A 13489-nucleotide genomic window follows, 5' to 3' on the forward strand; every position below is an offset into this window, starting at 1 on the left:
CATTTGAAAAGTGAGGCATTATTAAGTAGTATGCCCAATTTAGTTGGTCGTATATATTTTGATATTTGTATTTTTTTTATATCATAGGATGGCACTCTAGCTTAAGCAATGTAACAGCAGACAACGATATTTGTTCAGGCAAGATGAGCATAGATAGGAGCACGTGTATTTCTACATGTCTGTGTTGTTGAGACTGGTCCTTGGCTTTGCTTCTTTATCTAGTCCATGGTGTGTATATATATATAAAATAATCTACAGAACATAAAGTCCGTCATGAAATAGTTTGGAGGGCAATTGTCCTTGCCGAACCGTCCTATAGGTCGTCGAACCTCTACGTAGACGTTTGTACCAGTTGGTACACTTAAATTACTACCGCTTCCGAAAGCAAACAAGACGCCGTATCTCTTTCTGCGAGCAAGAGCATATAAGAGCCCAGAACAGACACGAGCCTAGTGCACTTCAAGTCCACGACGACGGCGACAGTTGAAGGAGGTTGTCTGAAGATGGCTGTTTGTGCACTTCCAGTCTTGCTACTGTTTCTGCCTGCCCTTATTTTGTCACAGGACACAGGTAAGGCAGTTCAGTTGCAGCGTAAATTTGTCTCAGACAAGCAATTGTTTATGGTCACTTACCTCACTTGTAACAAGAACAAAATCAAACTTATTACTTCTATGTACAGTATTGCTTATAAAATCCGTACCGGTACAAGTATCATTATTGTAAGGTTCATCTTTCATTCATTTGGTCTTTGTCTGCTAGTTGGACAGAGAAAGAGTTGGTCGCATATTTTTTCATATAGGAGGGATATTGTAAACATCATTAACATAGTTTGTGCAGGCGTTATTTTTAGCTTATCGTGACTTCATGGGAACATCAGCACATGTAGACCAGCTTGAAAGGTTTGCGCTTCTGCCTCTGTAGGAAGATATCTTGATACAGTGTGTTACATCTGTAAAGTTACACTGTTATGTACGTTTCACTACCACCCATGGTATGTAGATATCTGGATGATTGTAACGGAGTTTAAGATAGTTGAATTCTCGAGTGCATGTTGTCTGAAGATAAAACAAATATACAACAGGCTGCTTTATTATCTTCTCAGGGTGCCCGGATGTTGACCCAACGCTGACCCCATGGAACCCTGGGCATGACCCCTCCGCGCAGGTGGTTGTGGGTAGAGGACAGAACTACCTGCTCCAATCATCCGCGACGTTTTTCTCACTAGAGATTAAAGATGGAGGTAGGGGCAGTTATCAAATGATGTTGCTAAGATTACCATTCTATGTATTTATTTGAGCAACGGTCCTAAATATTTACGCAAGATTAAGACTATTTCATATTGCGTCACCCAAACTTAGGGCAGATGGATACTTATGGATGGTCCTAAAGACCTTAATAAGGAACAAGATAACCTTAATAGATTTTAATAAAATCTTACATTTCCGACTCTTATGATCATTTTAAGGTTTGGAAAGGTGCATCAATAGTAGGTGTTCGGGAAGGGTTATATAATGCAGCCTTGCTTCGACAGGCAACTAGTGAGTATTGATATATGTTATCACTACAGGAAGGGTTGTATTTGCTGACCCTGGATCCACAAGTACCGACGAGATCGTCCTTCGGTCACGCGAGATCACATTGAGCAGCGATGGCGAGTTCCACATCGGCAGTGAGACCTGCCCGTACCAGGGGAAGGCCACGGTGTCCCTGTACGGCCGCAAGGACGACCAGAAGAACAGCAAACAGTTCCTGGTCATGGCGGGAGGGACACTGGAGATCCACGGGCAGCACAAGCTGGCGTGGACACAGCTCACACAGACAGTTCCGGCAGGAGGCCTTCCTAAGGTAAAGACTGCTCTAGTTCTTTTTTGACTAAATTAGACCGCCCTCATTTTCAAGGTACCACAGTGGCCATGCAAGTGCCTTCTTTATCCTCTATTGCAAGTCATTTTAATAGCCAGCATCAAGCTTACTTTTTCAAAGAGTGTGCCCAATGCACGCCCATGGTTGACCGCTTCTAGGCATTGAACTTCTTCTTCTAAAACATTGAACTAAGTAGATGGGAGTTAGATATGATTATGCCTAGGGGATAGCGTTGAACGTTGGTTTTGAAGGCTAGCAGGTTGTTTTTGGATGATAAGGTTACTAATCATAACAATGATGTGTCTTACAAAACCAGCCCCAGCAAATATGTACTTAAGACGAATGCCTCTGATTCCAACCAGGGACCCTACTTGTACACGTCTAACGGACAGGGATGGGTCCGCGGCATCCACATGCGCGTCATCGACGAAATCACCGGGGAGGTGGTGGACTCGGCCAGGTTCGACACTTTGAAACTTTATTCAACATTTACAACATCGCAGGTTTATAAACCCGAATTGCGTTACAAATTCACAACGTTAACAGCCATAGACAATAAGTCAACATTACATACGGAAATGAGCTGTTTAAACTACACAGAGGCAAAATACACTTGCCACGGTTACAAAAGATATGTCAAATCTGTCGAAAGTACACATACAATTTGTCGGTGATCACCGTGGAGATGCTAAGCTAGAAAAATTAACAAGTATAGAGATAATGAAAATCAATGTGTCCGCTTTGGCTTATTGCTACATTGGTTTTAAGGTTCGACACTTACGCCGACGAGGAGAACAGTCGAAGTCTGGCGGCGTTCATTGACCAGATTCCCTCGGGGAGAATCGTGGCCCTGGCGACGTTTGACGAACCCTCCCGACATCTGGAGGACTCTGCAAAGGAGAAGCTTAGAGAGCTCGGGAGCGTGGAGGTGGATTCTTTGGGATTTAGGTGAAGATTTTTACACGATTATAACCAATTTATTCAAGGAAATTGAGACTCTTAGTAATATAATGATACTGTTTTTTGACATTGTATATACTAGATTTCGCATCTGTTTACATTTGTGAGTTTTAAGTAGATTTGACGATGATCATGTCGACGTTTCAGGCACCCTTGGGTGTTCATCAGTGTGAAGGGAGATCCCAGCGTTGCTGTTGAACAAAGAATTACTTACATAGGTAAGCATGCAGCTCTTCCTACCCTCTGTTCTATGGTGTCCTTACAACACGATTTTTTTCTGGTGGAAAAACGGATTTTACTCTCCACAAAGTCCTATCTGGCGCTCTATCATAGCGCCATTACAATACGATTTCTGGTGCTTAAAATAACATTTTTTTGTTTGTTTTGCATTTCGTTCATGAAACAGACGCGCAGACTACCGGCACAGCGACGGTCACTGCTAACTTTGATGCCTTCTTTGGATCCTTCAAAGTCGTCCTTAACAGTGAATGGCTGGCAGGTAAATACATTTTTCCTTGAAGTTCTCTGTTCATTTTCAAGGTCCAAGGACACTTATGAAGACTGTATTCTCAACTTGAACCTATATTGTTATAGTATTGCTGTCCCTACGGCTGCTGAATAGCTATGGGACTGATAAGGTGAGGTGAGATAATTGCTGTCCTGTTCTAAAAGAATAATAGATTATCTGATTTCAGTAAAGACAATCATTCGTTTGGTAGTATGTATGAGATACAATCATAGTGCGTAGCACGTATGAGATACAAGCATATTCGTTGACTCGACCTTCTTAAAAAGATACTTTTATTTAAGATTCATGATGCACTTCCCTCTCCCTGTCCCTCACAGGATACACAAGATGCAGTTTTTCCATCGACCGAACCGTTGACGAGTACGTCATCAACCTGAAGGATGACGTCAGCTCCTGGCAGCCTGGGGACCACATCGTGCTGGCCAGCACGGACTACAACATGGAGCAGGCAGAGGAGTTCCAGCTGCTGCCGTGTCCGGAGTGCTCGAGCCATCAGGTCAAAATCAGCGGTGAGAGGCATACGCTACGGTCTGTCAAAGTACTTCGTGGTGAAGGGATCTACTAGTATTTCGTGCAGAAGTTTCTCATTAAACACCTCTCAGGACACGAGTCTCAATTAGTACAGGGAAATATAACATACAAGATGTTTTCAGTTGGAAATCTCAGCGCCAGTTCTACTTACTTGAAAATCAACTATAGAATACACTACACGGTGCTTGGCAAGGGCATATTATCAATGATAAATCCGGGGTTTCTGAATCACCATACACTTTTACCCGGGCGATACAGCGGGGTTGATCGATCCCTGACGTTTTGACGGTTAAACGGATTCTTTGCTCTTTTAACCTGCATAGAGATCAGTTCACAAACTATACGGCATCTGTCCGCAGGTAACATCGAGTACATGCACTTCGGGGAGATCACCGATGACGTCGACTTGCGGGGAGAGGTCGGTCTGCTGACCAGAAACATCAAGTTCCAGGGGGAGGTAGAGGACAGCTGCTACGGCGACAACTTCTGCGAATACTTTGACTACGACACGTACGGAGGGCATCTAAAGGTACGTTTTAGTTTCATCACCATCTTCACCGCTTTTTCAGTTCTTCCGCTTAGGTGGGCCGTCATGTACGTTTTCTGTTTTCTGTATGTTTGATTAACGTTCTGATGTTGATGGCAAGTTTTTTTTTAAATTTCATACATCTTTACTCAGAGTATATTAGACTGAATTGTTTTCCTGCATTGGAACTTGGCAGGTTCTGGAAGGTTTCAAGAACGTCCACCTGTCCGGTATCGAGTTCACCCGTATGGGTCAACAGGTCCTCGGCAGCTACCCTGTCCACTTCCACATGGCCGGAGATGTAGACGAGGTCGGAGGCTACAGCCGCCCCACGTACGTCCGAGAGCTGTCCATTCACCACTGCTTCTCCCGCTGTGTGACCATCCATGGGACCCATGGACTACTTGTAGGCCATTACATCATTATGATAACAAGGACGATAAAGTTCCATTCGATAGCGAACTATTCAAATGTATCTATTACACACACCAAAACATTAGAGTCTAGTCTGTTTAGCACAAACTGTGCTGGTGTTGGGCGGGCCACTTAAGCGCATCTCAATCAGGCTACTTAGACTCCAAATCCTAAACCTGTCGTCAACTTCCCTTGTAGTTTTGTTTGAGATGGAACCTTTTTATAGCACATAAATCTCGCAAGGGCAATGTCCTTCGTTTCTCTCCGCATAGTTTTAGTAGTATTATGTTTGCATAGTTTCAAGCTAATGGTATAGTTTCACCCTGCTTTAAAAGATTTAATTAAAATCTCCTCAGGTCCAGGACACGGTTGGGTACGACACACTCGGGCACTGTTACTTCCTGGAGGACGGCTGGGAGCAGCGGAACGTTCTGGACCACAACCTAGGCCTGGTGACCAGACACGGCACCTTGCTGCCCAGCGACAGGGACTCCAACATGTGCCGCAACATGAGGGATTATGTGTACGGGGACTATGTCCCCACAGCAGGGGATTGCAAGTAAGTGGGTTTCAGTAGCTTGTAGCAATGTGCATCGTTACAATGTGCATCGTTACAACTTATAGTTTTTATGTTTTATACAAATTATAGTGAAAGAGACCTGTAAACGAACAAACTCATTGCATTGCATGAAAACTTCTGAAACAGTGTATTCAACCATGCGTCATTACACGATAATCATATCTAACATTTTTGTATAACTGCTTTCTTCATTCAGCGGTGTGTCTACCTTTTGGATCGCTCATCCGAATAATGACCTCATCAACAACGCAGCTGCCGGCTCCCCGGTAAGAAACGTTGCCGCGAACACTTAAAACTTATTTGTTTGGTCGTTTTACTCAAGGTGTCACTTAATGCGATAGGTTCGATACTATAACGTTGCTGTGATTGTATCTATAGGTGATGGGAATATGGTTCATCTTCCACAAAGAGCCTACGGGTCCATCCGCGGGGGCTCTTCCCAAGTGGCAAGCAGAGCACACTCCCCTGGGACGCTTCTACAACAACAGGGTGCACGGCAATGGAAGAGTATGTATTATGAGTGGACAGAGAACGCAGAGTAGTGAAGTTGCATGGGAAACTGTAATGAAGGCAGCTATTCAAGGGAACCTTGAAACGGCCAGATGCCAAACAGTGCGAGGGGTTGCCATAATGTCAACATGGTGACCTGCACACCCTCATTTTATCTATGTGCTTTTTTTTTCATTTATAAGCTCGTCATAATGTTTGTCCCCTTCTCCAGGCTGGATTGATGATAGACGGTGGAGTGAAGACCACACAGGCGACAGCAAGCTCACCGTATGAGTACCTGTCCATAGGGCACGGGGGAGGAGCACGGTAAGGACTTACTCAGCTAATCAAGTCACTGTGATGTTGTCGTAGACATCTCAAACAAGTAATATTGTACATGTCTCCGTTCTTTTCTGAATTCAAACGAGAAATTTCAGTGCTTCGACGTCACAGAGATGTGATGTCGTGTGACGTGATGTAAAGATATTGTCGTAAACTGCCATGCCCGAAATCGTTGGATATTAGGAATATTTCAATTGACATGTATGTACAAGTTTTTATATATCGTACCTGTTGCATATAAAGTTCTTCTTCTTCTGTCACACATTTCTATCGACTTAAACTTAACGTTTGCAGGTACAAGCCTCACCAGAGCTCCGACCTCTCTCAGCCACGCGTGCCGGCCATGATCGAGGGTCTCATCGCCTTCAAGAACTGGGTCTGGGGCTCCTGGATACGCGGAGGAGACATCTATTTCGACAAATGCGCGTAGGCTCAAGTCTTTACCTCAGTCCGTTGGAGAGTGACACCAATGTAAAGTATGCATATAATGTGGATACCCGACGTCGACGTCATCTGGAAGTTCCGGCGTGGTTGTTTATGTTATGTTTGATCACAAAGTAATACTAATGATAAGTGTTTACCGACCTTTACCGTGTGATGGCATGTCGTACTTGTTTGATAGGAAGCATTATGTGTCTACCTACATGCTGCAATATAACCTAAAAATTGAGCGAGCACGAGACTTAAGATATATGATAAAAGACCATTTTGAATATTGTATACATCATTGCGGATTGATTTTTTTTGTTTTCAGTTTCGTGGACAATGGTATAGGACTTACAATGGCAAGGTACGGCACTCCTCATTTTGAACTAAATGTTCACGTTGCTATCACATGATTGAACATGCAAACTTTGAACAATGTCACTAACGTTTCCTTTCCTAGACTCACAGTTATGTCACAAAATGTACTTTACATCCTTTTATCAGAAGATCGAAAATCAGGATATTCGTTAACTCACCGTTTTCTTTTAATACAGTGAAGGGGCCTTCCCGAACGACGAGGGGTCGACTCAGCAGATCTGGAACAGCATCTTCATCGGAGAGAGTGAGAACGTGGGGACTAAAACTGGCTCTATGGTCTGGGGAATGGGCGGGGTCAAACCGGTGGAGAGAACTCTACCACACGACACGTGAGTGACAGACGTCAGACATCTTTAAAGATTGTGAAATAGTTGTAACACCTACGCACGGTAACAGTTTCAAGCAAATGGATAGATGTAGGAAACGGTCTGGTAGCCGACGAAAGGTAAAGGATGCTACATGAAACGTCTAACCGTATTCTAAATCTATCCAGTTGCAACATGCTCGAGTAACTATTACTTTGCGTATCTTTATTACCAGGATGTCTAACTTTTATGACGTAGCTGCAATATCATTCCTAATGATGTAGTTTAGTCGCTTTTTTGAATCAGGCCCAATATTGAGGAAAATTGACCACCCCGACTTAAGCTTTTTCTAATCTACTAAACACGCCAATATGTATAAAATTACCATCTTGACTTAATGATACAACCTTTTTCTAATCTACCAAACACGCTAAAAGGTATAGAATTACCATCCTGACTCAATATTTTTTTAATCTATTAAACACGTCAACTTCAACAAGATTAGCCTTGTTTAACAGGAACTACCCCATGGTGGGGTTAGACGTGTACGACGGTCCAATCTTAGCCGACGGCTGCACCTTTAAAAGGTACGCCGCGGTACCCGAGTACGACCGCTGGTCCAGCGCCTTAGGGTTCCACAGAAGCAACACCTGGCAAAACACCCCAACCAGCAACATCACACGGGCTAAATTCGACAATGTAAGTAGTTGTCGCCTCTATTTTTGCTGTACTTTTATATCTAACGAAATATGATATTCTTGTGTTGCCGTCCAATACCACGAGTTTGTGGTATTTTGTGTTGCCGTCCAATACCACGATATCTTTCCCCTTCAATATAAGTCAAGCAGATACAGGCCATAAACAATATTTGAGAGGGTAGCCAGAAAAGTACCAAATGTTGGAGAAGGAAAAAGTTACAAGAACGTTGACAGAAAAATTCATAATGTGACTTACTTAGAGGCTCCCGCGTTGTACGACGCACGAAGCAGTCAGAGATAAATGTGAAAACGACAACAAAAAAAGTGCAGGATTTGTTTTCCAGTCATAAGTTGTTACATCGTCCACTACCATGGTCTTAAAATTATCGGTGTTGTGGCAACACCTTATCTGCGAGCGTATCGTAAGATGTCGTGATATGTTCGGAAAACAACTCAGGCTGATAAACTGTACAATGGTCGGCAAACTTTCCTCAGGCCCAAAGCCGCATGTTTCTCGGCGGCCCGGGTTTGCCGCACTTCGGTTCCAACGACAAGGACGGAGACAAGACCAACATTCTGCACGACCTGGACGGCAGTCTCACCGGCTACCCGGATAGCTACATAGTCGGGCCGGATAACTACCTGGTCAGGAACCCGGGGTGTGTGGAGAAACCGGAGTGGCGCGGTGTCTTCTGCAGCGGGAAATATGGACAGGTCAGTGCGCGTCTTTTCCATCCACGTCTGTACATCATATAGTATGTTTATGATACTTTTATTGACATGTGTAGTATCGAATAGGGTGAACTCGAGGCCATAGCATGGTTTGTTCAGTTCCATAATGAATAGGATTTTTTCAGTCCTGTTTACATATGTAAAACTAGGGAGCTTATATTGTATACAATTATAAAGGATATTTCTCTCATCGTTATATAATGTACAGTCCACAACAAAATGACCTTCGTCCTCAATTCTATCTAAATTACAATATTGACAAATTCTTTCTAGCAAAGGAATGCGGTTGTGCCTGCCCTTTTCAATTTTTACTTTCTGTGAACTAATCCAGAGGGTTAATGGCCCGTCCTGGGTTGTGTACGGTGTCGTAGGGCATGGTCGGTTCCGAATAAACCACAGTCAGCGATGACTGATGATTATGTAAAAATGAAGCCTTCTCATTGGTCAAAGTCATTTGGCTACATGTACGCGATAATCTGGTATACGCCAATTACAGTTGTTGGTCCAAGCCAAACTAACAAACACTCTGCCACAGCGCCACCGCGACGCCGATGGCAGGTGGTTATGGCAAAATGAAGCCTTCTCATTGGTCAACGTCATTTGGCTATATATGATAACCTGTTATACATCCTGCACAGTTGTGGGTCCAAGCCAAACGACCGAACACCCTGGTGATGTCGCTGGTGCGTGACGAGTATCCGGACCATCCCATGACGCTGACCGGGCCGCTATCTCAGGCCAATGTTTTCCAACAGTACCAACCTGTGATCACCCTGGACACGTCTTACACCATCCACTGGGACGGACGGGCTCCCGAACAGATCTTCCTCTACCCCGTAAACTTCAACAGGTAACTCCATCCAATACCGAGAAGGTAAAAGTCTGAAATATTCCCCAAGAGGCCAATATCATTGTATCTTATACACATAGCTCCTGCAGTTCCAATAACGCCGCTATAGAACCAATACCTGCACCACTTACTCTCTTCCCCAAGAGCTATCTATCAATCAAAAATCACGACCATATATCTTGTCCAGATCACGACATTTCAAAACCGGAAGTTCCGTTGCAGTGCCTTTAACTTACAGTGAACCTTTAAATGCATTTTTTAGAATGACGTATTTCTATGCGTCTTTAAAAATGGCCATTAAAAATCTCCGTGCTTTACTTGTAGTGGCGACTGGGTCCGAGTGGGCCTCTGCTACCCTCCAGGCACCACCTCACAGGTGAGGTACTTTCTACATGAGTACCGAGTACCGTGGAACGTTTTTCAGAGAGAAGACCTCCAGCCTGTGTCCAGCCTGGCCGATGTGGAGGCAGGGGACGGCAAACTCTTCTACTTCGAAGAAAGCACAGGGTATGTTGATAAACATTAGTCATCCAAGACAAGTCTAAACCACTGGACAAATGTTTGAGCACAGGGTAGATAGCATAGAGTTAAGTGCAGTGTAGGTAGAAGCTAGGTAGGGAGGTGTTTCAGCACAGGGTATGTAGAAGCTTGGGAGTCATCAACTAATATTAAGATATTGCGTCCTTTGAGGATGAATATGACGACAATTTTTATGGGGCTCAGCAGAACGAAATAAGAAGAAGACAACGGGAATGCGAGGGGTTGGTTTACCAGAAAATCATATTGGCAGCTGGCCTAAATATGCCGTTTTTAACAGACGTTATGATAATTGTCAACAAAAGAAGATCAAGCAAAACTGATAGGGGTTGAATCCAAATTCAGGAGAGCAATCATATCGTTATCTGTATCCCTATTCCAGTCTGTTGTTCCTGAAGGTCCGCGCGAACTACGATCGGGATGGTGACGGTTACTGTTCAAACATGGGCTGTGAGAGGATCAGAATATCGGCCACCATGACAAGTGACGCGGTCAGCGACTGCATGGCGACCGCGTACCCCAAGTACCGCCTGACGCCGACAGAGACTGTCCCCATGTCCAGTTTCCAGAGTATCGTCAGCGACTGTACAGGCTGTGGTGCTCCGGTGAGTTTATGTTCTACCAACAAAGATTCTGTGGTTCACAATTTGCATCTATGAAATCTTTCTAGTTTACCGAGGATTTGATATTTTTGCTATAAGCTGTCCAAGAACCAAGAATATACTGTATTTATCTTTAAGTTCACTGTAGCAAAATTTCACGGTGTAAGAAAAATGGACTAAACTTCAACTTCAGGGTGGCAGCAAGTGATTAACAGAAAGTATGTGTGAAGGAATCATAAATAGGTTTTTCATCGTGATGATAAGTTCACGGTCCAGAGGTGACAGTGAAAACAGTGAACCTAAAGTTACAGTGAAAGAAACAAGAATTACAGTATTACCATCATCATCATAATCTAACTAAAGCTAACAAGAGTCAAGACAGTGTTTGTGTGTTGTAGAAAATCTGAACAAAATGTTCTGCTATCCCTTCAGGAGCCGATCGTCTATGACGTCCACCAGAAATTTCTGGAGGTGACCGTGGTGTCAGCCGGGTATAACGAGATGCTGCAGGGCCACATGTCGTTCATCGAGGTAGGAATTTCAACAGTTGGTATGGTAGAAATATGAATACTTACTCGATTACAGATGGACATTGGGGGTACTTCCGAACAGTCTTTAATACATCTGAAATTAATCACCATCATTCTACTTCACATGCAAAATTGCGTTATTACCCTAAGGAAAGTGACATACTCTCAACGAAACGTCGGCTAGGCAATAACCCATTGCAATATTGGTTGTGTACTAAGAACTTTGTTATTCATAGTCATAGAAGATGACAGTTTGGAACAATTTGAAGCACCCATGGCGCGGTAAATATTACTTTTGGGGTGCAAATTTTGAATGCCAAATCCTGAGATAAATACTCACAATATATAATGTTCAGCTTTGTTGTTCAAAGTTGGTATTTTCGTGAATAATTTTCGTCATCAAATCTGCTCATCTCCAGATAGACGGAGTTCGGTTTGATAACCGTTACCGAGGCTTCCTCGTCATCGCCCTCGACGCCCTGACCGGCGCCGCCTCCCACCACTGGATCACGTTCGACACACACGGGCAACCTGATGCTGACGCGGCAATGGCGAGCTTCATACGGAACGACATCCCGCAAAAGTAAGTGTCGCATATGGTCTTGTGAAAATACTCTTTTATACAGTCGTAGGTATATAAAACGTGTTGTTTTATAAGATGCTTGCGGCCTTCCGTTTGTCTTTTCTACTGGTGCATCAACCACCGATGAAGGAGCATTTGTCATGAAAACCTAATTATAAAAGTTTCGTTATAATTTTCATTGATGTAATCCCAACACAAAACAAATCCCGCGACACATCATATCAACGTCACTAGCCCTTAGTACGAATGTATGTCAGCGATCTGCTGTTCCAACTCTCCAGTTCCATCGTGCTGGTGGCAGTAGGCGACGCGTCCAGCCAACACGCGCAAGAATGCCTGACAGCGCTGAGGGAGATCGGAGCTCAGGAGCCCGTCAAAACAGGATTCAGGGGTGAGTGCCTGTAACAATCCTAGCCAACTTTAACCCGTGCACTGTTAGAGTATACATTAGGTTTCTTCACCGCGAAACTCATCAACTTTTTCTCAACCTGAAAGATGGTAAGAGGACATCGTAAATATGATGGTAATGAAGTTGATGGATATGGGGGCGACAGTTTCCAAACCAACAACCCTTGAGCATTTCAACTGAACAAAAATCTAACCAGCACCATTTTACGACTTGTATCTTAGGCACATAGATCGGCGTTCTGCTTCAAACTACTGGCCTTGAACACACTTACTACTGTATATGTCATTGTATCGACATCATTGAGAAAATCGGTGCAACATTTTGCTTTGATTTTGTAAGTGCCCAACCGAAGTCAGGAACCAATTTACAGCTGTGCGGAGTGAGGAAAATTATGACCCATGACCTCTCAACGTCATGTCTGTCAACCATACCACTCGGACCTAGATGTCAATATGGGTTTAGACAATTGAAGAATCTGTAACTAGCCTCCTATATTGTCTTAATTCACGTATCATCTATCTGTTGTAGGTATGTTTGCCATGGTTGGCTTCAAGGGCACCTTCTGGCCCAGCTGGGTCCAGCAAGTCAGCCTGCCGTCCGGTCAGGGTCCGGCACAGATCTACACCAGGATCCCGCTCATGGGGTGATGGATGAATGCCATGGTTGTATCAGACAACTAACACAGATGTTCACTCATCTAATAAAAGGAAATTATAAAGCTATACATCTTGATAATTTTTTTTATATGCTACTAACCAGTGGGATAAGTAGTCTATTGATAATAGTCTCTACGAGAGGAGCTAGCCAGTCAAAGAGTACATTTTGCAAACCATGGACTTTTATACACTGATCCGTGAGTTGCAAATTGTACACTATACCTACATGTATCATATGGCCAGCTATCTCTCAGGCCTCTGGCATATTTGAACCATCTTTATTCCACTCCTAAGGGGGTACCCCTATCTTTGACTGACTCAGATATTTTATTAGTCTGGCATATTATTCATTCCATTGGATAAAAAAGAAGAAAATGTAAAATAAGCACATTTTGTATGTTTTTTCAGTTGACACCAAGACATGTATTTATTTACCTCTTGCCTACAATTGAGACAAAATTCCCAGTGTCTGTGACATGAACTTCCTGTACTTTAATACACTGATCCCAGAAAACCTTAAGTGTATACTGTGGACATGCACAATCAGGA

At 43.5% G+C, this 13489-nt stretch overlaps 1 protein-coding gene across 1 annotated transcript; it reads left to right on the forward strand.

Annotated features, from left to right (window-relative positions):
- The first annotated feature begins 397 nt into the window (after positions 1 to 397).
- Positions 398 to 12931, forward strand: LOC136434790 (inactive cell surface hyaluronidase CEMIP2-like). Its single transcript, XM_066427845.1, has 26 exons — positions 398 to 570; positions 1103 to 1240; positions 1568 to 1845; positions 2226 to 2323; positions 2632 to 2811; positions 2971 to 3041; positions 3230 to 3322; positions 3670 to 3861; positions 4243 to 4412; positions 4606 to 4815; positions 5180 to 5382; positions 5600 to 5669; positions 5782 to 5910; positions 6125 to 6219; positions 6529 to 6660; positions 6989 to 7024; positions 7215 to 7367; positions 7862 to 8042; positions 8537 to 8755; positions 9412 to 9623; positions 9948 to 10130; positions 10543 to 10765; positions 11195 to 11293; positions 11712 to 11875; positions 12157 to 12266; positions 12813 to 12931. The coding sequence occupies exons 1-26, from the start codon at positions 504 to 506 to the stop codon at positions 12929 to 12931; spliced, it is 3825 nt and encodes a 1274-aa protein (XP_066283942.1). The 5' UTR covers positions 398 to 503.
- Positions 12932 to 13489: the final 558 nt, after the last annotated feature.

The sequence above is a fragment of the Branchiostoma lanceolatum genome, chromosome 5 (genome assembly GCF_035083965.1).
Source record: "Branchiostoma lanceolatum isolate klBraLanc5 chromosome 5, klBraLanc5.hap2, whole genome shotgun sequence".
Taxonomy (NCBI): domain Eukaryota; kingdom Metazoa; phylum Chordata; class Leptocardii; order Amphioxiformes; family Branchiostomatidae; genus Branchiostoma; species Branchiostoma lanceolatum.